The sequence below is a fragment of the Cydia strobilella genome, chromosome Z (genome assembly GCF_947568885.1).
Source record: "Cydia strobilella chromosome Z, ilCydStro3.1, whole genome shotgun sequence".
Classification (NCBI taxonomy): domain Eukaryota; kingdom Metazoa; phylum Arthropoda; class Insecta; order Lepidoptera; family Tortricidae; genus Cydia; species Cydia strobilella.
The window spans coordinates 23241236-23268283 of record NC_086068.1 but is presented as its reverse complement, the minus strand read 5'-3'; the positions used below and the strand labels follow the sequence as shown (position 1 = coordinate 23268283).

Here is a 27048-nt window from a genome sequence, read left to right as displayed (position 1 = left end):
TACGATGTGTAAGTACTATATATGTACTCATTTAAAAGACAAGTAACGCGAATCACAAAGAAGCTTACTTACCTACAGCTCGATAGTGTACGGAACGAGCTTAATTCCCACGCGAGGGTATTAGATACATATATGCAGGCACTAAATGCTTGATACATCATGATACGGTCGAGTTACCATTCATGAAAGTCCTTGAACACGTAAGAAAGTGTTAAAAGAAGTTAAAATAATTCATGGTATAAATAATGTATACACAATAAAGAAATAAATAACACTATACCGTGTATACAAATGAGAGAATTAATGAACAGGTTGATTTTTATAATTTGTACGAAGGATAGAGACAAAGAACAATTACGCGTATATTCAATGACAATGACACTGACAGAAGATAATTTAGATTAGGAATTAATCTTTTATTTGTCATCCAGTAAGTTTATATTTTTATAAATTACGAATTTTTTCTAGAAAAAAATACAATTTAATTACCTATTATGGATAACTTAACAATGTAACTTAGTAACTATAATACTAAACTATACTAAATACTTGCTTAATATGTTGTATTTATAACAATTAAGTCTTACCATCCATATAAGAAACTACTATCTCCATAACACAGAGAATAAACAAAACAAATAAATATAATATTAAACGTTTAGATATAAATAAACACATGTTGGTGCAACAATGCATTTCATAGTCGTATAAGGAACATGTAGCATAAACAAATTGTATACTCAGATAGCATTCAGATTTTTTTTTTATATTCCAACATAGAATTATAAGAAACCATATGTAACCCATAGACATAAAAAAGATAGGATTACGAAAACAAAAAAATAATGTTATTAACTAATTACCATTTTATTATATTCCAAAATAGAATTTTAAGAAACCATATGTACACCATAGTTATAAGTAAAAAAAGATTATTTAAGCCAAAAAATATTATTATGTTATTAACTATTTTTTGTCTCAAAAAAACGGGGAAGCTGTGGTGTAGGCCACACCCTGTACAAACACCTATCTCCTATCGTAGGCCACACCTTGTACAATACCTATCTTCCATCTGAGTGCATACGTCACACTCCCATATTTAGCATTCACGCTCCGATGAACACAGACAAAGGAAATCTATTTTAATTTGATTATTACGCATCAATTAACACGAACAAAGAAAGATGTGTACGTTTCACTAGTATATAAGGCCTACATTTTACAATAAAGATTCATTCTATACTCAACTCTAGTGTTGTCATTATACCCCTGGACGTCCCACACTTCAAGAAGCACCTTATTTTTTTAACGCTTTTACGAAATACATACTTTGTAAATCTCATGAATGTAAATTTCACCACAAAATGTATGCAACACCGAGTATTAAATTTCATACATATTTTCTGGGACCTTTATTAGGTACTTTACGTTTAGAATCTTATATCATTAATATGGTACGTAATTTTTTTAGATACGTTTATAAAGTACCTACTTAATGAATTATTATATTGTTTTACCACTGCCTGTAATGAACATGTCCCATCCCTACGCTTACACGTGTCGTTTGGAACGACCAATCACAACGCCGTGAGCACCCGTCCCCCGCTTCACTATTTGGTGATTTACATCGCGAACAAAATGGCCAATATTAGGCTTCTATAGGCAGTTTTCTGTGTTTCTATATCTTCCCCAAACCATTTTACTTCAAAGGTCTCCTTTTTTTGCTATATTTGTTTAGTTTATCACACATGTGAGAGTTAATAAGTCCGTGTTCTCTTTTGAACAGGTAATCTACAACTGAAAAACACATTTTAATTAAATTAATACACTTCTTCCAATTGATATTCTTCTGGCGAGATTTTATGATAATGACATAAACATGACAGGATTCCTTTTTTTAATATATATTTTTTTAGCTAAGTCAGCTTACTATTCACATGGAAGGTTGTCAAAAAAAGGGTGGTAACCTTTATGTATCACCATTTTTAATGATTGTAGATCATTAAATTTTCGACGCGTTATAGGCAGTTGTGCTTGATACAACTGTCGAATATCATTATCTGCTGAAACCGTGATTGGGATCATACGTCGGGGCAGAGCCTCCCAGTCATCGTCAAACGATAATTTATATAAAATGCGCTCTGTGGTATATTTCAAGGCACGCAGGTCATTTACGCACGGGTCACCAGTTCGATTGCCAGGTCGTATAGATTTATAGTATTTCAAAATTGAATACTTTTTAAAAAACCGATAGTCTACGTAATTGACAGTGTAAGACTCTTATTCTGGATTCTCTTAGGTATAAGCTGTACATAGTTTGCGGGTACGTATATTTCTTTGTTCTTTTTTGCCTTTCAATAGTTGCGTGGACAGAATCTGCTTCCATTTGTGTATGCCCTTTACCGAGATATTTTTGAAAGATTGTTACATCATGTAATTTTGCAAAATGTAACAATGAATTGGACAAAGTGGCGTTCTGATTTTGTGCACAACACCCATCGCTATAAAGGTCAATAGGCACGTTCGCATCTAAACAGTGCTTTTCCAAAAAAACTTTAAAACAAGAAGAAAATACTTCACTATACATGGCTCCATCGCATTCGTGCCACACATAGCATGATACTTCACTATACATGGCTCCATCGCATTCGTGCCACACATAGCATGATACTTCACTATACATGGCTCCATCGCATTCGTGCCACACATAGCATGATACTTCACTATACATGGCTCCATCGCATTCGTGCCACACATAGCATGATACTTCACTATACATGGCTCCATCGCATTCGTGCCACACATAGCATGATACTTCACTATACATGGCTCCATCGCATTCGTGCCACACATAGCATGATACTTTTTTAGTACTTAACTCGTATATAGTGAATTGATGACAAGCCAGTTTTTGTTTGAAATACAGAGATCCAGCGGGTAATTGAGGAATTAACTGTACTGCTTGTATATCCATAGTGTATACTTTTAGTTTTCCTTCGATAGCCAGAGCTTTGTCTTGGGTTTTCTCCAAATGAGCCCTATCCTTTTGAATCACATGAGAATGGTACGATTCCAGTGACAAACTGTCATTTTTAAATGAATAGCATAAGTCACATTGATCTTTGCGGGGCTTAAATAACCCAATGTTCATCTCGTGCATTAGCTTCATAAAGAGTTCGTAACTAGGTATTTAGTCATAGTAGGTAGACGAGTAAGTCATTTCTAAATATTCTTTAGTCGAATCATTTCGACAGTAATGGGAGGGCATTTTAGGTGTGTTATTTAAAAACTTCTTAATATGGTCACGTTTTTTAGTATCAAGTCTTCGCGTCTTTTTTTTACAGCGGTTTTCTTTATTATACCATGAGTATTAGCATTTTTTACCCAATTCAATACACACCATTCACCAATGTCCAAAGTATTCAAAAACATTGTTTTACATACTTGTACGTTTTGATCCTTAACTTTCAGGAAATATTTCAATGTATGTTTTCTACGCGATTTTTTGCCATTGGCATTAACAGTTGTCTTTGTTACAAGTGCACACACATAAGCCTTTCGTTGTCCCCATGACATGTTGCTCCAAAATGAGTCAAAGATGTTTTTTCTGTCATGTTCTGTAATTATGGCACAGTTTTGGGAGCATTTTTTAAACATCTTAAAGACGTACAACCCTTCTTCAAACTCCTTGCTTTCCGTAGTTCCAAATCTTTCAAAGTTTCTTTTTTCTTCCTTACGATGCTGTAATATGGCTTTCCTTGCTCTCTTGCTTTAATTACTTTTTTCGTTTCCATTGGTTTTTATCTCCTAATCTTTTTCGTTTACGTTTTCTGTTATTTGTATAGTTTTTATTAGTTTTTTTTTTCTTGTGTAATTTAACATTTATATTTATGTAATTGTTTTTTGTAATTTTGGATTAATTTTATTATTTGTAAAAATTGACATGTAAAAGTGCCCCTGTGGCCTATTTGCTGAATAAATGTTTGATGTTTGTTTGATGTTTTCTTGAAAGAATTCCTGATTTTTCATCTAAATTTTGACATGCAATCCCTGGTATACCTTCAACATCATGAGAAGGTTGAAAAAAATCTGAGGAGTCATCAGACTCAACAAGAATTTCCATATTGGAAACCATATTTCCCGTTTTCTCGTCCAAAATAAAATCTGTAAATACGTCTCCCACAAAATCTTCATCGATCAAAGAGTGACCCTTTGTGAAATATCCTGATCTATCATCCAATACCAGGTGATCTCGGCCGTCTTTCGAACTTGCTGACATAGCAACTAATTAAACGACAAACTCGTTAAATACAAACTTAATGAAATAAATATATTTGTTTTTTCTCGCATTTTGACGAAATAAATACTAAATAAATCTTTTTTATGCTGAATGCTTTTGTCGTAACGTGAATCGTAACATTTTAAATAGTTTTGTATAATTATCTCATTTTCTCCAAAATTTCATATACGAGGTTGAGTCACGCAGCCATCGATTTGTTCTAGCAAATACCTACATTTTGATGCATAATTTTCACATTTTTGGTCTGATTTTGATTATTTTGATATCAGTGTATGGCTTGAGACATCAGCTTTAATTTTGTAGTACATTGCTTTAACGTCCGACTTTTGGTTTGGTTGAAAAACCAAAATAATCGAAGTTTTTTTTTTCATCATTTTTATTTATTTTTAAATTTCTGTTAAACTATTGTATATTTTGGTACATAGTGTATTAGTGAAATATATAATATTTTATTGGCTTTCGTTCAATACCCGACACGTGTATGTGCAATGCATAGTTTGGGTGCAAAATGCAATATTCGCAACGAGGCGGGAGTCATTTTGATGACGTGATTCCGCTGAAGTAGATGGCCGGCGCCGCTGTCTCCCGGCAGTTTTGGAGACCCAGTACCATGCCCAACAACATACTAAAATTTGGTAGCGGTTTCCGGATCTGAACTATATTCCCATAAGGCAGTGCACTAGATGTTGTGTTTGGCCTCATGCGGAGCCCATATTGCAGCGTTGCATTCTAATTGGCTTCTTACCAGAGCATTGTACAACGCCGAAACGGCTTTCACGTCCGAGAAGCCCACTGCTCGGCGGAGTACAAAGCCTACAATTTTGAACGCCTGCTACCTGGTACCTGTGGTTGAGAGGTGCTTTGGATCGGGTGAATGTAATGGTAACGCATTTATCCACATTAAATTGCAGTTTGCTTTTTTGGCTCCACTCGACCACTCTGTCTATGTCTCGCTGGAGGCGCTCACAGTCTCCCTCATTCTCTATAGCCAAGAGCAACTTGAGGTCATCCGCGAACAACAAACATTTAGCCTCCTTGACCACTTCAAGTCCACTACAAAATAATAAATTCCAACGGTCCCAAGTTGCTGCCCTGACTTACTCCGGTTCTGGTAAAATACGGCTGAGATTGGCAATCTGCGTAGTCTACGTATTGTTGCCGGTCTCTCATGTAGTCAGCGAAGAACTGTAGCAACTTGGGAGTGCAGCCCACCGCCGCCATCTTTGACAACAAGAGGTCATTATCTACCATATCGAATGCTTTTCTGAAGTCAAAGTACGCGGCGTCAACCTGAACCCCGGCGTCAACTTGAGGTATCACGTATGACATGGCGTTTAGTAGATTGCTCGAGGTACTTCGCGCCTGCCGAAACCCGTGCTGTGCCTCAGACAGCTGGGCCGACACCTGGTCTCGGACACTGCGTTGTACCGCCGACTCAAACACCTTAGCTAGCGTGGAAAGTATGGCGTCCCCCCCCCATTAATTAATTAATTAATTTCATAAACATATTTAAGTGGAGCATACACCAAACGTGATTTTATGCCGTTTTTTGTGTAATGGTACGGAACCCTTAGTGCGCGAGTCCGACTCGCACTTGGCCGGTTTTTTTTCTATACACGGAACAGTGGAGTTCGCGACATTTTAACGTTGTGCCCGGAGCCATAGTTAATGCACAGAGGCGCACACACTTTCGGTACACTGAACGGATAGACTAAAGAGAGAAATCAATTATTTCATGAAAAGGAGCTACCATTCCTTTACTAACCACAAAAAAAATATTTAGGAATTCAATTTATGACATTATTGAGTACTGTACATTATTGATACTGCAACCGAAGAGTAAGTACCTTGCGCGAGCTGGCCGCAGAGCGCGGGCGGCGCGTCGTTGGGCGCGGGCGGGTCGGCGCGGCGGTAAACGCCTGCGCGGTCGAAGCCGCGCGCGCTTGCGGCGCGGCAGCCGGGGTGCGCGTGCCGCATGTGCGCGGCCAGCGGCGGCGGCACGCTCACCCCGCCGCACAACTCACACTTCACTGCAACAACACATTCGTCATTCCTCTAATAAGGGTACTTACAGTGGGCTCAGCGCGAGAGCGCCACGACAATATCGCGTCTTTTTTAACTATTAATTAGGAAGGGATCCCATAGTTTTGTCTATCTCGTGGGCGAGATACTGTCGCGATGCTCTCGTGCTAAGCCTACAGGTGCCTTTTCTTTAAATACTTAATCAAACCAACTTATGTAGATTTGTATTGCATAATTATTTTCCATCGTATTTTCACGGAAACGTACGAACGTGTCTTGCTATTTCGGTCAGTCTCGGTACAAAAAGTACTGAGGTTGACTGATGCCCCCTGCTCAAGACTGTCAAATTATTACATGTCTTTAGATTTAGGTCTATGAGAATAGAGGTGCCAGCTATTGGGCATTAACAAGCCGAACACTGGTACATTTACGTTAATATGTGATATCTATTTGCAATATGAACACACGTACCTGAATAAGGAGTTTTATAAACCGGCGCCGACTTCCAATCCCTTTTTTTGCGAAGTGAAGTGAACGTTCTTGAAATCAGCTCGTTTTCGTTCTTTTCAGCAGTTTCTTTCTGGTGTCTTAAACAAATAAAACATAGCTAATTATTTAGTAAAGCGTGCAGTCCTGTCTCATATGCAAATGACACAATAAAATACCGCCTACATTACAACATGCAATGAATATACGTTATAAAATTCGGCACCGTATCGGTCAGGGGCCACATCAAATAACTATATAGTTTTGTATTTATATCAAAACCAAAAGAATGTTTTAATGAGAATACGTTCAAGTTACTTGTCAGTGGCAGCAGAGAGTTGGTCGGCATCGTAGAGAGCGTCCCACAGAGCGACCAGCGCCCGCAGCGCCGGCGGCAGCACGTTCACTACGGACGGCGAGTTGCTGCTGTCTGTATAATAATAAATACATTCACATTTACTTCTAAGAGCGTAAAGCCAGGAAGTCTGTCTGCCCTTGCAAATACATATTATATTCGAGTCGGACCAAGCTATCTCTGCATGGCATTTGCAATGACAGGGTGTGGCAATATAATCATTCATGTCTGTACAATGCAAGCATCGCACATTTCTCGCGTCAGCATTTAATATAATGAATGATTGCTGTTTATGCGATTACGCTTTAATTCGATTTATATTTCAGTTTACGTAGATACGTGCTCCTAGCTAGTACTCATTATATACCTTGGTTATAAATAAAGACATATACCTAAATCAGTGTTTCCATCAAGATATCAATCAACCATCAAGATCAAGAATCATATCAGCTCAGATGTACAACCCGTACAATGTCAAACTTCCATGAAACCATGACACAAAGTTTTCATGCCACATTCCCTTGATTACAACGTATAAAATGCAATATTAAAACTACAATTTTCCGTAAGCCCCCCTCTTAGAGCTTTTCATAATTTTACACAGGTAGGTAGTTTGTGTGTCCGCTACGCTCGACATTCATACAACGCTCTTCGTAGTATAATGCTTTTAGGATGCCGGCTGGGTTAACTAGGGTTTGCAGCGCTTCTGCCATGATTGCATTAGCCACTAAACGATGGTTTTGCAACTACGTAAAAAGGCGGCGTCTTTACTACTACATTGTCTGGTTCACTGCAGAGCCCAAAGAGCAAACCCGCATGTCTCATAACGGTGAATTTTATAATATATTTTAAGTTCATATATTTGATTGTAGGTACTAAGTATTGTATTGTACTGTATTGTAGAAAAATGAAATCCTTGTTAATAAAAGAATATGAATGTGGAGTAGAGTACCCCTCCCCTAATAAACTGCTTTGACTAAAAACTTAATGAACTGCATTAATACTAAAGACGGTAGATTTGTCATTTATGTCAAACCTACAGCGACGTAGGAAACATTGCCATACACACACAAGTTTGGGAACAAATCAAATTATTTTATTAAATATTTTGATTTGTGTTTTTTAAGTAGTCACACTACTATATATAAATAGAAAAAGTGACGAAGCCCTCCAGTGGTGAAGGCCGGATTCGAACCGGCGTCTTTAGCTATCGCGGCTAACGCCATGAACCCCTAGGCCAACCCGCCACGGCGGTGCCCGTCCGAATTTCTCGACTATATGCCATCTTAGTAAGACTAGGCGTCTTTGACCAGCTCTAAGGGCAAGCAGTGCGCGCTTGCACCTCCTAAACGAACTCCTTACGGATTTACGTTGTAGCGAGAGAGACTGGTGCTGCCATCTATGAACAAGTTTGGGAACAAATCAAATTATTTTATTAAATATTTTGATCACGGATGCGAGTTCGTCATGCGTGGGTGCGGCGCTTCACCAGAGGGCAAACAACGCATGGCAGCCGTTAGGGTTTTTTTCAAAGGGTTTAAGTGAGGCCCAGAGGAAGTATTCAACTTTTGACCGAGAGTTATTGGGAATCTACATGGCGGTGCGGCATTTTCAACGGTTGATCGAGGGAAGAGAATTTACAATTTTTACGGATCACAAACCCTTAACGTATGCTTTTACCAAAAAAACTCGACGATACTCCACGACGTGTTCGCCAGTTGGATTACATATCTCAGTACAGCACGGACATTCAGTTTATTCACGGTCAAGGTAACGTAGTAGCTGACAGTTTGTCACGTGCGGTCGACGAAATATGCATGCCGTCGCCGATCGATTATGCTGATTTAGCAAGAAGCCAAGAAGGCGACGCTGAGTTAGTAAAATTGTATAAGAGCAAAAAGTTGAGAATAGATAAAGTGAACATGTCGGGAATGTCGGTTGCGATAATATGCGACACTTCAACAGGGGTCAATCGTCCCTATATTCCAGAGAAATACAGGAAGATGCTTTTCCCGTGGCTCGCGTGATTTACGAGGGGTGGATAGTGAGATTTGGTTGCCCTCTGCGCATAACAACGGATCAAGCCCGCCAGTTCGAGTCCAGAACATTTGAGTGTTTAACACAGTTCCTGGGGGTGCAAAGGATCAGGACAACTGCGTACCATCCCCAGGCGAATTCTAAGGTCGAGCGTCTGCACAGGACCATCAAGGCATCCTTAATGGCTAGGGGCTCTCGGGATTGGGTCCGGGAGTTGCCTTCGGTGCTGATGGGAATAAGGAGTGCTGTTCGGGACGACACGGGGTTTAGTGCAACGGAGATGTTGTACGGTGCGCCAGTTAAGCTTCCTGGAGATTTTTTCACGGGCGGGGAGAGTTCAGAGACCTACGACGAGCTTGTAAGAAGGATTCGGAGCAATATTTCAATATATGCAGCGGTACCTACGCGCCGCCAGAAGATTTTTGTTCATCCTGAACTGGGGCGCTGTTCGCACGTGTTTGTGAGGTGCGATATTCTCCGCCCGAGCTTAACTCCGCCGTACGAAGGGCCGTACCTAGTAGTGTCGAGAACAGATAAGGTTTTCTGCATTCAAAAAGGCGGAAAAGAATCGTACGTGTCTATTGATTGTCCTAAGCCCGCATTCTTGCTAGCCGGTCCAGATGCTGATCATGCTGATAGCGCAGACGCGCGGCATGTGTGCACGTATGTCACGAAATCGGGGCGTGCGGTGCGGTTTCGGAATTAGGTAGAGCAACGATATAACGACCGTGACGCTCAGAAGCCACCATTGCGCCGGCAAGCTCCTTCAAGCGAAGTTCTTCCTCCGACGGGAACCGAAACCGCGAGGTCCGAGCATTGACAGCAGTTCTGCTAAGTTTAGCATCACTCGCCGCCACCGCCAGCGCTCGCCCCTGCCGCCAGCAGCGTTCACTCTCACCGCGACAGCCGCTCCATCCACTAATTTATTTATTTTTAAAAGGGGGGAGTACTATGGCGGTCAGCAAAATATTATCGGCGCGTGTCGATAACTTAGTATAGGTTTGAGCACGCGCTGATTTAGTTAAGATAAGGTCTGTACCGCCGTAGATTAGGATGTATAAAAACAGTTGATTATGTTGTAATAAATCAGTTTAAGTTAACCCGACAACGGTACCTTTTACTCACCCAACTACGTTCCCCTAAATATAGTATACTAACTTGTATCGCCTTGAGCCTCGCGTATCGTGACGTCGACATCGCTCCGCCGATCTCGGCTAGCGCTCGCCTCCACGCCGGACCGCGTTAGGGTTTCCAGCGTTGCGGGGTTCATTCGCAAGTACTGACCTGCAATAAGTATAGTATACTAACTTGTATCGCCTTGAGCCTGCGACTCCTCCTCGCGTATCGTGACGTCGACATCGCTCCGCCGAGCTCGGCTAGCGCTCGCCTCCACGCCGGACCGCGTTAGGGTTTCCAGCGTTGCGGGGTTCATTCGCAAGTACTGACCTGCAATAAGTATAGTATACTAACTTGTATCGCCTTGAGCCTGCGACTCCTCCTCGCGTATCGTGACGTCGACATCGCTCCGCCGAGCTCGGCTAGCGCTCGCCTCCACGCCGGACCGTGTTAGGGTTTCCAGCGTTGCGGGGTTCGTTCGCAAGTACTGACCTGCAATAAGTATAGTATACTAACTTGTATCGCCTTGAGCCTGCGACTCCTCCTCGCGTATCGTGACGTCGACATCGCTCCGCCGAGCTCGGCTAGCGCTCGCCTCCACGCCGGACCGCGTTAGGGTTTCCAGCGTTGCGGGGTTCATTCGCAAGTACTGACCTGCAATAAGTATACTAACTTGTATCGCCTTGAGCCTGCGACTCCTCCTCGCGTATCGTGACGTCGACATCGCTCCGCCGAGCTCGGCTAGCGCTCGCCTCCACGCCGGACCGTGTTAGGGTTTCCAGCGTTGCGGGGTTCGTTCGCAAGTACTGACCTGCAATAAGTATAGTATACTAACTTGTATCGCCTTGAGCCTGCGACTCCTCCTCGCGTATCGTGACGTCGACATCGCTCCGCCGAGCTCGGCTAGCGCTCGCCTCCACGTCGGACCGCGTTAGGGTTTCCAGCGTTGCGGGGTTCATTCGCAAGTACTGACCTGCAATGAGTATAGTATACTAACTTGTATCGCCTTGAGCCTGCGACTCCTCCTCGCGTATGGTGACGTCGACATCGCTCCGCCGAGCTCGGCTAGCGCTCGCCTCCACGCCGGACCGCGTTAGGGTTTCCAGCGTTGCGGGGTTCATTCGCAAGTACTGACCTGCAATGAGTATAGTATACTAACTTGTATCGCCTTGAGCCTGCGACTCCTCCTCGCGTATGGTGACGTCGACATCGCTCCGCCGAGCTCGGCTAGCGCTCGCCTCCACGCCGGACCGCGTTAGGGTTTCCAGCGTTGCGGGGTTCATTCGCAAGTACTGACCTGCAATGAGTATAGTATACTAACTTGTATCGCCTTGAGCCTGCGACTCCTCCTCGCGTATGGTGACGTCGACATCGCTCCGCCGAGCTCGGCTAGCGCTCGCCTCCACGCCGGACCGCGTTAGGGTTTCCAGCGTTGCGGGGTTCATTCGCAAGTACTGGCCTGCAATAAGCGATACATTTGTAATACAATACAAACTAAACAGATAAAAACTTTTTACAAAAAACAAAGAAGACCGACTTGAAAAGGGATATAAGGGATAGGGAGTTGGGAGGGAAGGGAGCATTCTACAGCATTGACGAATTTATAAATACTCGATGAGGTCGTTGACTTCTGCATGGTAGTTTAAAAAATATATTAATGTTAACTATATTTAAATCTAAAAATGTTTTTGTCTAAAAATGTTATGAAATATGTAATTCATTATATTAACGAACATATGTACAGTCAGCCATACTATCCGCTTGGCAGGTCACGCCTACAAAGATTTGTAGAACCCACACTGTGAAGAAGTTTTATATTAGTGTGCGGTTCAGTAATTTTTTTCGGATTCTAACTTTCTACCATAATACATTACTTATTAAGTCTATATTACAAGCCGCTACGAATAATGAGATTTGTGTTTCCCATGAAAAAACCTGTATGACATTGAAACAAAGTTCAATTTCGCCTAAACTGTAAGTAAACAAATTTAGTATTGTTGTACCGTGTGACATTGTGTGTGTGTATTGTTAATTCATGTTGGTGAGGATTTACTACCTACTTTATTCTATAAGTGTTAAGGTCGAAAATGAAATGGATTAAGTATCGGTTGGTTATGATTGATTATTAGAATAAAAAAATTACTACAATACTTTTATACAGTTAAATTTGACTACTAATCAGTAATAACTCTAAATTAAAATAATGCAACAACGTTTGTTGTTCTAATAAAAGTTAAAATAAGTTAATTTATGTTGATTTCTTGCTTTGTTCTGCATATTTGCATCATTTATATTCTACCCTCTATAGAAATTATGACAAACGGATTGTGGTGTTAAGTATTAATATTTCTAGCCGCCATTCGTCATTTCGCTAGCCGATATTCTGCGACTTTCGGATACCTTTGTGCGATTTACTTACCTGTCTAAATTTGTCTAAATCATGTTTTAGAAGGCCGAAATAATTGTTCTTTATGAACAAAATATTTAAATTAGTGAGATTGCTCGACGTTTAATAATATCGGTAGGCATAGAATATATTATTACATATTTGTTTTATTGATTAGAAATCTACTAATTTACTTAAAAAATTACATGTATTTGTGGCAATGTTTATAACATTTGATTAATTAAATTAAATTTGCTTTACAGGGACCGACTGTGCAGTTATGGTTTCACCGGTTTGCCCGTGAGGGACATGTCGAGGAACGGCGTTCCGGTCCCAAACCTGGAGCATTTATTAATTAGGTAAACTTTAAATGATTCGTGCGGCTGTAAATAAAAATGTACTTTTTGTTTTTAGTAGTAAATAGTAACTAAGTAAAAATATTATTGTAATGTAACTAGTACTATTTATTGTATATTTGCATGTATACTTGTGTACGTATGGCAAATAAATGATTTGACATTTGACATACGGAAGCGTCTCCACGTCACCAAGCCATTGTCGCTGCACATTCGCGTGACCTATTCCTCAGCACACGTGTCACAGCGACCAATCATGATGTGTATTTGCAAACTGTGCGGAAATTGTCTTACCTTTTCAATGGCAATGCGTAAACGTATGCAATGCGTATGCGTGTAACGACACACACACACACACTAACAATCATTCATAGATGACAAGTAGCGTACGTAATAACAACGAGCGAGTGGCGTTGACGCACACATACAAGATGGTAACTCGCGTCAGCGCTGTCAAGGAGATCGTATTGCTGACTGTACATATATTTTTTTGTAAATGTAAAATGTGACCTGTAAAATTTGCTTTTACCAATAAAGTTCTGTATTCTGTATTCTGTATAAATACTAAAAAAAACAAGATAAACCGACTTCAAAAAGGATGAAATAAAATACTATCCTTTTTAGAGTTCCATATTTAAGTCGGTGCCAAGCCAAATTTTGAACTATAGATTCATAGTGATTTTGGTGCAATTCGATAAGGATGCGGCTATATATGTACCTACGTTGGATTGCCTAACGCAGCGTACTACGTAGGCGAACAACACGCCAACGCGAGGAACCGAGGAAATCACCATACACGCACATTTAAAAATTGAGTTCCCTCAATTCCTCATAGATTCCATCATCAGATCAGAACCAAAAATATTATGAGAACACCTGGGAGGTAACTTCTTTCAAACAAAAAAAGAATTACTGAAATCGGACATACTACATTTAAAAAATCATCATCATTATCATCAAAACAATTATCATCATCAGGTCTACTTCATCGAATTGCAGGTTTTCGAGACAAAATGCTCAAGTTGCTTAAGAACAACCTAAACACTACACATGCAATTGAGGAGCTCCTTCAATTCCTCATGGATTCCATCATCAGATCAGAACCAGATTAATAGTGAACCAACTTGGAGGTACCTCCTTTGCACCAAAAAAATAATTACTGAAACTGAACTACGGGTCTCGGAGTAATCGGTGAACATACAAACAAAAAAACATAGCCCCAACCGAATACAGAACCTTCTTCTGAGAAAGAAGTCGGTTATTTTTTTTAGATCGCTATCTATTTTCGCCCGCGTGGAAGTTTAAAGCCCCTTTAGTACGCTTAATAATAACGATACGAACTTTTGACCTCGATTTCTATCGATATTTATTTATTACTCTTTTAGAAGCCGATTAAAAATCTAAATCTGCTCAACCGTTTTAGGTCGCCGACCAGCAAGCAACTTTGGAACCATTGTTGCCCTATGGAACTCTCCGCGCGAGCTCGGATTTATACCTACGACTCGTTTCCCGCCGGCGGGACTCAAGTTAGCCAGTTGGTTGCCACACGCGCTCACGCACGCACGTCACCGATGCGTCACCGCGCGCTATGCCAAAGAAATGTCTTCGTCACGAACAAATAACACAGCTTGTAGTGTGAATGGATGCAGAAACAACAAAACAAATAAAAAATATAGTTTTTTCCTCTTTCGACGGATGAGCAAAAGTAAGTAGACATCCTCAATATGCCTACTGTTAGTATTTTTACGATAGTTACAAGCTACGTAGGTACTATTTAATTGTTTTAAAGATGTAGGTAATGTCTTTTACGACACATTTATAGCTAGATATCTACCTAAGACACCTAAGTATTTGAAAGAAGCGTCGGCAACCCTAGCGTTGTGCCGGTGCGCGCGGTGCGGGGAGCGGCGCGTTGAAGGTCACTCCATTGTATTTTTGTGTAGGTATCAAACGGTAGAGATAAGTATCTGTTCGTAAGAACTATTATATATAATCTGTGGCCGTACCCTTAGCACAGCGTAAAATGGACTGTAAGGTTCTTCAAAATTTACCAGCGTTAGTGGAGACTTCGACGGAATGTCGTTGAGGCCGCGACACGGAGAGGTCGTGCGGTGCGCGGGTGACTACGCGCGCGCCCTGCTTCGGCAGCTGCGGGTGGAACTTCAGGAACGCCGCGCACGCGATCGCGTCGTGCACTATGCCTGGTGAACACACACGTATTATACGATACGCCTGTATGTACTTATATAGTTTGATTAGTTTGTCAAAGGACTGTCTCATTTCAAACATAGACAGAGAGAATCATACTATCTATGTCTTACAGTAAACTAGTACTAGCAACGTTACTTAGTTACGAAGGCAACGCATGTAGAAGGAGTTTATACGATGTTCTATTTTTGCATACGTCGTCCATTCGTCGTCGTTGGAATCAAGCTAAGTAAGTGTTAAGCTAGGGAAAAGCTACCAAATACCTGCTTACAATAGCTAATATTTTGTGAGCGTCAGGATGGCGGGCGGATCTCTGCGATTTCAACGAAATATTTATATACATATTGTACCTTCAGTGTACCTCAGTGTACCTTTAATAAAAACCAGTGTACCTCTCTCTAAAACGAGACATTTAACAAAAAAGGTCCACCCGCCATTCTGACGTCAAGATGACCTATGAAATCTATCTCTGTTTTGAGCCTAGTTCGTTTTAGGGATCGATATACCGATTTCTAATAAAAGTTTACGGAGTTACACTGAAGGTACAATATGTTTATAAATATTTCGTTGAAGTCGCAGAGGTCCACCCGCCATCCTGACGCTCACAATATTTTAGTCACTTCCACAGATGCTATAGTTTCATCTAGGACAAGGATAGCCCACGTACCTTCATGCCACAGCAGTGCAGCGAATAGCGCTCGTAGACATTCAGCCTGCGCGGGGCTGAGGGCGTGCTTTCGCGGCGGCGGTGGCGCAGGCGCGGCGCGCGCGGGGAGCGGCGGCGGCGACGAACTCCGCTTGTAGGCCCGCGACCGCGACGCTATGCGTTCACGGGCGACACTTTTGGGGCTTATGTTCTCGTCCTAAGATAAAAGATACTTCATTATAAAATCAAATTATATGCACATAGTGTAATAATGAACAGGAAAAAATACGGGTAATTATCATTAATATCTCTGCGCCTCGTCTGCAAGGACGTCAATAGGCTGCAATAATCATACCGGCTTGGGCCCGATGTAGAGGTGCAACGTGGCGACGGTGTCGCCGACGCTCTCGGGCGACGTCTGCGTGCCCGTCTGCGCCAGCCGGCCGCCGCCGGCACGCGTGTCCGGCTCCATTCCTATGTCCGTCTACAATAATAACGAAAACGTCTAAGAAAAACGAGATTCGGTATCCATTCCACCCCATCACGTATAACAACCATAAATAAGTACTTGTATACTACATTACATAAGAAAACTAGTTCCGACTTGTACTTAATTGCGCAAGAATTAATTGCCATAGGTATACCTACGGGCTGTAAGTGGTGATTAACTGGAGGACAAAATCATGCAATGGGAAAAACCGGCCAACTGCGAGTCGGGCTCGCGTTTCAAGGGTTCCGTACATTACCCAATTTTTTACAATGTATTTTTTTATGTGAAACGTGAGTGAAATGTCTTTAATAATCCACAGGGATCGAATCAAAACTAAGTAATTAAGTCCGACTCACGCTTGACTGCACATTTCTAATAGGTTTTTCCCACAGAACTAGGATGACAAAGAACAACTGTCAGGCTTTAAAAGTGCGACCAAAAATGAAATTCAAGTGTGTGCGTAAATTGTCTATGTGAGATCAAAACTAGTGATGTCAAGTTACAACATATTAATAATCTATCGGTGTTTGACTGCTTTATCGACTACTCTTTCAATGTTTCTTTTTTATTAAAATAAAATGTCTCAATTATTACTATTATTAGGCCCTATTAGCGCCTATATTCATATTATATATTATATATTTGTATGCACGTAATCGATTATAAAGAAATTGTAGTCGATTATATGTATACTAATTTCATATTTCTTTGTGTCAATATTTCATACTGGCAATAAAATGTTCTTGAACAGAAAAGTGCCACTTTGATCCCTCCTAGCAGGGAAGAAAAAGCCAGTTCCCGAATAGGTAATGTGAAATAGTAGATTGTGTTACAAGGGAGCAAAATGGCATATTTACGGCGAGGGCGTACATTGAATCCTAAACGAAGCGAAGAATTCTATAATAGAATCCCGAGAGTAACGAGGGATTCTAAAGTAGAATCCTGTGCGTAGTGAGGGATTCAAGTGTGTTACGCCCAAGATGGAAATAATTTTGCTACCATGTGACACATACTGCTTTTCACATCACCTATGAGGTAATTATGACGTTTAAAAATATTATTTAAGCTAAAATAATAATGTGCAAAAATACATTAAAATAGTGTCCTAGAACAGAAAAGTGTTACTTTGATGGAAACCAGTTTTTCACATCACCAATTCGAAAAAGGGGTTTTTCTTCCCTGCTAGGAGGGATCAAAGTGGCACTTTTCTTCCCTGCTAGGAGGGATCAAAGTAACACTTTTCTGTTCTAGGACACTATTTTTTCATTTTTTGTACATTATTTTTTTAGCTTAAATAATATTTTTAAAAATCATAATTACCTCATAGGTGATGTGAAAAGCAGTATGTGTCACATGGTAGCAAAATTATTTCCATCTTGGACGTAACACACGTGAATCCCTCACTATGCTCAGGATTCAATTTACGCCCTCGCCGTAAATATGTCATTTTGCTCCCTTGTGACACAATGTACTATTTCGGATTGGTGATGTGAAAAGATATATATGTAACTCCGTATAAGATAAGTAAAGTCTAATGGAAAAAAAACAAGCAAGCAAGCGTTGATAATAGCTGTAAACATACTACCGCACCGCACCGTTACAGCTTTAAAGCAGGTTTCTCGTCGTATGCGTGTGTGTGGTGCAACGTCGTTAACACAAACACATGCTAACAGTAGGCGCAAAGAGTTGACTTACCACAGAAAATATGAACTTCGCCACAGAATAAATAATAGTACTACCGTACAGAAAGGAAACTTCCTACAAAACCAAAGTTTGACAGCGGTTCAGGGTCGAATCATGATGTCCCTTTCTAATATATGGCACTATCCTTTTCGGCTATTTAGGGTTGTCAAAATTCAAATCATTATCTTATCTGTGACCACTGTGTGCACGACCGTGCACGCAAAGGGACGTCAAGTTGTGACAACCCTAATAATTGCTCGGAGCAATGCTGAGCCGAACAGAGCCGAGTTTGCCCGAAGCTAGGAGTTTCGCACCCCTGATTTCGCGCCTTTTTCTACTGACAAGTTGGATTGGGTGTGTATACGCTGTGTTCAAGTATACGCCGTCTTGTGTTTCCTTGTCTTGACGGTAAAGTCGTGGAAAAGTGGCTAAAATGTAAGTAAGTGTAGTATACTGTGTTCGAAAGTGAAGTTTAAATTTACCGCTAAACATGTGTGCGATTGTTATAATACCTTCAAAAAAGATATTATAACAATCGTTATTATTTTAACTCGGTTATAAAGGCTAATATCTTAATGATGTGAAAAAATAGTTAAATATATATTGTACCTATTATACCGACAAGTTATCGATACAGTCATATGAACATTTTGTCAAGCCCTAGCGTATAGTAACAGGTTAAGTTTTTACACAAAATATTCCAAATTACTGACTAATATGATAAAATATTAGCACACAACTGAAGAAAAACTTATAATTAATTGTATAAACCGGCTTTTTACACTTTTTATGCTGTTAATTTGACAAAATATCGTTAAGAAAACTTCGCTCGGAATATCATAATTACCTGTGAAATGAATGTTTGCCTGGGTTATTTCGCCCTGTGATACTACAATCCGGCACACTACACGACACCATCTTCACTACGTCACTCAAAAATGGTTAAGTTTTCTCATTTGTAGTCTGACTCTTTCGCACTCATGGGATGTTCATATACGTGATGGCTTCCCTTTCCCACACTTCAGCTGTTTTTGTCTGTGGTTTTTCCTGTCATCTATAGGTGCAGAATAATTTTTTTTAATACATTGCTCAAAAAGTGTTACTTTACGTAGCTGTTTAGCGTGCGGAAAGTTGGTATTCGTGAACTAGTGCGTTTTACTTTTCTAATATTTTTTTAATTTATACTTGTTCCAATTCATGACTACTTATTGATGAGTGTTAATATAAGTTTACTTTAAACGTCGTAACCAACATAAAAACCTACTGTAAATGTGAGAATACGAAAAATATACATATTTCATATTTTATTACTTACCTCTTCATCATTATAACACGTTTATTTTTTTATACTGAAGATTGAAAAACCGTTCTTAATAAATTGTCTGAATGGAACGGAATAGCTATGGAAGCTAGAGGTAGGAATAGCTGCCAAAACGCCTCGACTGTCAAAGAAGAGGCGTTTTTTCTTACTGCAAGCTAAGTTTCCAAAGGCAACATTCGATATTGTTTTTATTCCTTACTTGTTGTTTTTCTTATTTTTTCGCAACTGTATTAAAAAACGTTCGATACACGTGCGGAAATGTCATTCTTCACTCGTCCCGAGTCTTGCCACTCGCCTAAGGCTCGTAGCAAGATATCTCGGTACTCGTGAAGTAATAACATACTTTCCGCACTAGCATCGAAATGTACTATTGTATTTTTTTTCCAAATTTTAGGCCCAATAAAAAAGCTAAAGCTAGCTAAAGACCCCGTTTCGAACCCGGCCTTCACCACTGGAGGGCTTCGTCACTTTTTCTTTAATATATGACATCTATTACAGTTTCTAATTTATATATAGTAGTGTGACTACTTAAAAAACACAAATCAAAATGTTTAATAAAATAATTTGATTTGTTCCCAAACTTGTTTTAGGCCCAATAGTTTCGGAGATAAAGGAGAGTGGGGGGATGGTCATTTTTTGGCTATTGTCTTAATTAGCTTTTGAACTATTTATTTTTAAAAATACAAAAAAAAATATTGAGATTCTCACAATGAGCTCTTTAATTTGATATGTAACAAGATATAGTTTAAAAACTTTATTTTTTAATTTTCTCATTTACTCCTCCAAAGTGGCCCCCATGTTTAAAATTCATTTGTTTACGTTACATGTCCGTCTTTGGGTCACAAACTTACATATGCGTACTAAATTGGTCCAGTAGTTTCGGAGAAAATAGGCTGTGATAGACGGACATACAGACAAACGCACGAGTGATTTGTAAATGGCAAAAATTTAGCTCCCTGTAATTTTGAATACTTGAATGTCTATTTTAAATACATATTTAAATTTCAAACAGTTCTGCATACATACTCTTCGTCGTCATTTCCGCCAATTACATAATTTATCTCTCAATATTATTAAGCTGTTTTATCTTGCAAGTATTTCATAATCCGAGGAATGACCATTCAGTAATACAGTTTATTATACTGATTACCTAGTTGTTATACAAAATGAATTGTAAGTTAGTAAAGAACTTGATATGACAACAAACGAAGAACTCTATTTTACGTGCATTCATGGTGAATCATTGGAGAGCTATTTACGGCGCTATCGCTGACTCACATAGTCCGCCACCGCCACATGGCCGGCCGGCACGCCAATCAATCGAATAGACCACAGATAATGTTGCACGAAACATAAGTGTCATTCCTAAATATTAGAGACCACCTATCGTACGCTTTGCGCCATGACAGATATCGAAAATTACAACAATCTCCTAACTTGCTGTTATACCTGCCTACCAAACCAATAACATTTAACGTTTTCACACAACATTAAAATAGGGTATTACACTGTATTTTTTTTATTTTTTTTTGATATGCCGCTATTGCTTTGTTTACAATGTATTTATAATAAATTATTTTACACCATGCATGAAATAAAGCACCAGATAATTATTAGAAAAACATAGATAGCAGTTATTTTTAAATACAATTTCTATTTAATCAATCGGATTGGAGTATAAAAACCGGCCAAGTGTGAGTCGGACTCGCGCACGAAGGGTTCCGTACCCTTACACAAAAAACGGCAAAAAATCACGTTTGTTGTAAAAGTAAAGTAAAAGTAAAAATCATTTATTGTACACAAAGATTTAGGCAGAAACAAAAATTAACTGGTCTTAAAACTAAGGGACAATTATGTACATTTATGCATTAACAATGAAGATTGTACCGCTTCCTACACTAGGCGTAGCGTAGCCTGTCACGTAGGTAACCAATCCAGACACGAAATATCACTGACATGATTTGTGCGAAATGCCAATAAGACACTATACTTAAATTTAAAGAAGTTACTAATGAGTAGGTAATCACAATAAACGTAGTTACAAAGCTAAAATTAAGACAAGGTGAAACTAAAATTACATACACAACTAAACTTAGGTTTACAGGTGATGCATGGTGCAATATTGGGTGTATAGGTACTGTTTTAGTGTGTGTGTGTGTGTGTTGTTGAGAGTGAAAAAATTTTACTTGACTACTTTAATGAGATCCTCTATATCCTCATACGAAAGGGAGCTGAGCCAGGCTGATACTATTTTCTGGGCTTCTCTAACGAACAATGTTTTAATGGAAATTTTAGAATTAACTTTATTATAAACAAATGGATGCAGAAAGTTAGGTAGACGGTGAGCAAAAACTGACGAAGTCGAAGGTATGGGTACTTTGAAGGTGCGCTTTTGCAACATGGAGTTGTAATTGGGAGATTTTATAACCGCTCCGTGTACATTAGACATCACGCGCAGAACAAACAATCCACGAACGGTGAGGACATTCATGTCACTGTATACAAGCTGGGCTGGGTATCGAATGGGTTTCCGAAGAATAACCATGAGAACAGCACGTTGTGCCCTCTCCAACAGCACCAGCACCAGGGTTTTACATGCTCCGCGCCATGCAGTTATGCAATATGCTAATACTGATTGGCAAATACTGATGTACACTATTCTTAGCAATGTCTTGGAGGCTGTTTCGGAGATTTTTAAACACATATTTATATTAATTTACGCACGCGATTAGCTGTAGTAAGTAAGTGTTCCCTGAAGTCTAGCTTTTCATCAACTACTACAACAAGACATTTAGTAGTACGGGAGACCCACTTAAATATTTATTTTTTCTGTTTTTAGTATTCGTTGTTATAGCGGCATCAGAAATACATCATATGTGAAAATGTCAACTGTCTAGCTGTCACGGTTCATGAGATACAGCCTGGTGACAGACAGACGGACAGCGGAGTCTTAGTAATAGGGTCCCGTTTTTACCCTTTGAGTACGGAACCCTAAAAAAGTAGGTGAGTTGACCGTGACGTCATTGTGTAATGTTTCATATAAAAATAAAAATAAAATAAAAATCGTTTATTTCCGGTAAATATTCACTTGGATACAGATTTTGCTGACCTTCACACTAGGCAATGCCTGTCCCGTGAAGGAGAGATTGAAAATTTTAAATATCAAGTAATTCTAAATGTGCCATTTTCAACCAAAATGGTACTTATTGTCGCTTGTAAATAAGGCGCTATTTCCATATAGCTTCAATTAGAAATCAACCTTATGGACAAGCGACAATGTGGTACCTTTTGGTTGAAAACGTTGCACATTCTTAAATAGCTAAAAACGATTAACAAGGTTGAATGAAATATTATTACAGAAAGTAATATTAGAGAGCTTAACAAATAGTAGGTACATTAGTTATTGCAATAAGTCTAAATACTAAGACTAAATAATAATGTTAGACTTGAATACAGTGAAAGAAGAGAAATAAAGACAAGATAAACTAAAGCAAGTTGTTCAAGCTTGGAGTCTTGAGTATTAAATAAAATTCGCAGATACTTAAAAAAAGCTTCTAATTCTGGTTCCACAAAGGTACTTAAAGATAATTGTATGTATGAGACAAATATATTGCGTGTATGACGCGCACACGAGCGTGTATCTCAGAGCCAAGTGGCTCGCACGGCGTCTATATGCGGCGGGGGGAGCGGTAGATGGGCCAACTGGTTTAGCGGTGTATGTTCCCCACTTCCCCTCCATTGGTAGGAGCCGCAACATCCTGGGGGCCCTTGGAGGCGTCAGCCTTCAAGGCTTCATGGGTCTCGTCCAGCAGAGGGCAGAGGTATTTCACACCTCGTTTGTAGGTGCCCGTTCCAGTAGCAACTTCGGCTACTCGCGAAATCCCGTCAGCGCCAGGAAACAATTTGGCGATTCGTCCGAGCCGCCAGTGCATTGGGGGAGTATTCTCTTCCTTGATTAGGACCAGGTCACCCAGTTGAAGAGCTCGTCTTGGAACACGCCATTTAGTCCGTTGCTGGAGCTCGCAGACATATTCCATTTGCCAGCGTCGCCAGAAGTGCTGTCTTAATGCCTCGAGCCTCTGAAACCTATCTAAACGGTTTGGGTTTATATCCGCGAGGTGGGGCGACGGCAACGAAGTGAGCGCGCGGCCGATGATGAAGTGACCTGGGGTTAAGGGTTGGAAATCGTTTGGTGAGGACGATAAAGGACATAAAGGACGACTGTTAAGGATAGATTCCACATAACTAAAGAGACTTGCCAATTCTTCATATGTTAAATGAGCGTTACCTAATATACGATTGAGGTGAAATTTGGCCGATTTGACTCCTGCTTCCCACAAACCACCAAAGTGAGGAGCATATGCCGGCTGGAATTTAAATTGTATTCCCTCATTTGCTGCAAAATTGCAAACCGTGTCTGAGTTTGAAGTAAGATAATCGCTAATTTCCTTGGCCGCTCCTACAAAATTGCGTCCATTGTCGCAAAAGATCTCGCGAGGTCGCCCTCTGCGAGAGATAAAGCGTCGCAGCGTAAGAATAAATGAATCTGTCGACAGCGTGCTTACTGCCTCCAGATGCAAACTTGTATCGGAGACAAACAAATATTGCTAAATAGCATTTGGTTATTTTGCAGCCTCTGCCATGCCTGTCAGTAATCATAAAAGGCCCAGCGAAGTCTACGCCGACACTAATGAAAGGAAAATCAGGCGTTACTCGCTGAGAGGGCAGAGCGCCCATCAAAGGAGCAGAAGTGTTGCCAGCTGCGCGGCGACAGGTAACGCACTGTTGCGATACGGTACGCGCAAGTGTGCGCCCCGATACGGCCCATATCGACTCGCGAATGGCAGCCAGAAGCAGCTGAGGAGGAGCGTGCAGGAGACGGATATGTTCCTGTTGAAACAGCAGTCTAGTCAATCTATGCTTGGCATGTAAAAGCATTGGGTGGCGTTTGTCAAATGGATAAAATGAGGAGGACAAACGTCCACCAACTCTGAGAAGCTTGTCGTCTTCATCGTAAAATGGATTCAACGATAAAATAGGGTTTTTAGGGCCTAGAGGTTGCCTGTCACGCAACAATTTCAATTCAAGGGCGAAACTAGCCTGCTGGGACAAAGCGACCAATTTTTTAAAAGAGACCTCGAGCTCCTCAGGTTGTAGCACACCCGCAGTTTTGTTGGATGAACAACGGCAATTATGCGCAAACCTAAGCATATAAGCTACCGCACGTTGTAAATGTTTAAGTTTCGAATATCGATCGAAATCGATAACATCAGTTTTTTGCGAATCGTTAGTAATCGCGACGTTAACCTTTAGCTCGGGCAAATCGAGCTCCGAGTTTGAGGAAAACTGAGGCCAGTTATTCTGTGGCTCGTACAAAAAAGATGGCCCGGTCCACCACATGTGCAAATCAGGCAAGCGACGCGCTTCGACCCCTCTAGATGGGTAGTCAGCCGGATTTAAAGCGGTTGGAACGTGACGAAACTCACTGCCATCGGTGAGTTCTAAAATGTGAGACACGCGATTGGCAACAAACGTTTGTAATTTTGTTTGATTCGTTTTAAGCCATGCGATTACAATTGACGAGTCAGTCCAATAAAATTTCTGCGCAATCTGGCAACGCAACGTCCTAGAAACAGCTGACGCGAGCTGCGCGCCTAGAAGGCAAGCACATAATTCCAAACGAGGAGTAGTCGTAGCCTGGACCGGAGTGACCTTGGCCTTTGCGCACAGCAACCTGACTACAATATCGCCCTTCTCGTTCGTGGACTTTAAATAAATACAGGCCGCGTATGCAACTGAGCTTGCGTCACAAAATACATGCATCTCGATATGCGTCGGCGAGTCGCAAAGAACATGACGAGGTATTTGGAGCGAAGTTAAAGACGTTAACCCGTTAACAAAGTCCTGCCAAGACTCGTTTATATAACTCGGCACGGGAGCATCCCAGTCAATTTTTTCGATCCATAATTTTTGAATTAAAACTTTAGGTATAATCGTCAGCAAACACAGGAGGCCTAAAGGATCAAATATTTTACACGAGTCCGATAGAATTGAACGTTTCGTAGGGTGGCCGTCCTTGGCAGAATATTGTGTGGGAAAATGAATGATATCTGCCTCAGAGTCCCAGCCCACTCCTAGCGTATGCGACGACGAGCTAATGATCAAGCTACCTTTATCTTCACTAGCGTTTTGTGAGTCATGCAAAATTGACGATAAATTTGAGCGATATTTGCGCAGGGGAAAACAACCAGCTGCTAGCGCACGCTCAACCGAATCTTTAATGAAACGTAATTCCTCCTCTGTGTCTGACCCTGTTAATAAATCATCCACTAAAAAATCGTTTTGAATGATAGTCTTAATTTTTTCATCTGCACATTCCTCGCCCAACTGCCACAAACAGCGTGTGCTCAAAAAACTAGCACTTGAAAATCCGTAAGTGACCGTGTTAAGTCTTAAAGTTTTTAAAGGTTCGTTCTCATTGGAGCGCCAAAGGATTAATTGTAAATCGCGGTCACACTCCTGAACTAGGACCTGCCGATACATCTTAGCGACATCCCCAGTCAAAACATATTTGTAAGTACGAAACCTCAGGAGAATATTAAATAACGAATCTTGAATCGTCGGCCCAACCATTTGCAGGTCGTTTATAGAATAGCCAGACGTGGTGGGGGCACTTCCATGGAACACGACCCTTAATTTCGTAGATTCGCTGGAGGGCTTTTGCACAGAATGATGTGGCACAAAGAAAGAAGGGTCCGGAATGTCAGAATCGGACACAGAGAGGTGGCCTAATTCGGCATATTCATTTATAAATTGCTCGTAAGCCGTTTTCAAATCAGGGTTGCGTTTAAATCGTTTCTCTAATGCAAAGAACCGTTTTTTAGCAAAGCGATACGAGTTACCTAAACAATCGGGTTCCGTAACTAATGGCAAACGCACGTGAAACCTACCGTTATCGTCACGATAAGTGTGAGTGACAAAATGATGCTCACATTCCGCCTCTAAATCGGTAAACGGTTGACTAGGCTGGGGCACTTGCTCTAGCTGCCAGAATTTAGTAAGAGAGTCGTCCAGCTTATCACTTGTGTACAAGTGATTACATTGTAAAAAAGAATTAAACGACTTATCGTCATACATTGAAAATGCATTGTATTTACTGACCACTAACCAACCTAGTTTTGATTTGCGCAAAACAAGCGTATCGTGCCCTAAATCAATTTGCTCGCCTCCAACCAAAGTCCAAAAGACGTCACCGCCAAGTAAAATATCTACAGGTCCGGGCTGATTAAAATGAGGATCGGCGAGTTTTTTATTACGTGGCCACTTAACGTTCGACACATCGATAGGCTGTAGTGGCAAATTGCTGTTAATTACAGGCAGCGCTAAACATGAGATATCGAATTTATTATTTTTATCATGTTTAGACCGAATTTGCACAAAGCAGCGCTCAGGATTACTGGATATAGGAACGTCAGATAATCCGAAAAGTTTTGAATTACTGGGCAGCGGTGCGAGTTGCAATTTTTGTTTATAACTGCTTGTTACGATAGAAGTCATGCTACCGCAATCTAAAAACGCGCGCGCCGTTACATAATCATTAGTAGCCGGGCTATATATGTCAATATACGCGGTAGGTAAGAGT

The 27048-nt window shown here is 40.6% G+C and overlaps 1 protein-coding gene across 1 annotated transcript in view; it reads right to left on the bottom strand.

Moving 5' to 3' along the window:
* The window catches only part of LOC134754459 (E3 ubiquitin-protein ligase MYCBP2), a 283481-nt gene that overhangs the window by 68595 nt on the left and 187838 nt on the right, over positions 1 to 27048 (bottom strand). Inside the window, exons 44-50 of the mRNA XM_063690792.1 lie at positions 16268 to 16396; positions 15934 to 16129; positions 15110 to 15259; positions 11634 to 11775; positions 7127 to 7267; positions 6794 to 6909; positions 6148 to 6330 (exon numbers count right to left, since the gene is read on the bottom strand). Coding sequence (XP_063546862.1) covers positions 6148 to 6330; positions 6794 to 6909; positions 7127 to 7267; positions 11634 to 11775; positions 15110 to 15259; positions 15934 to 16129; positions 16268 to 16396 — 1057 coding nt within the window. The remainder of the gene's footprint in view (positions 1 to 6147; positions 6331 to 6793; positions 6910 to 7126; positions 7268 to 11633; positions 11776 to 15109; positions 15260 to 15933; positions 16130 to 16267; positions 16397 to 27048) is intronic.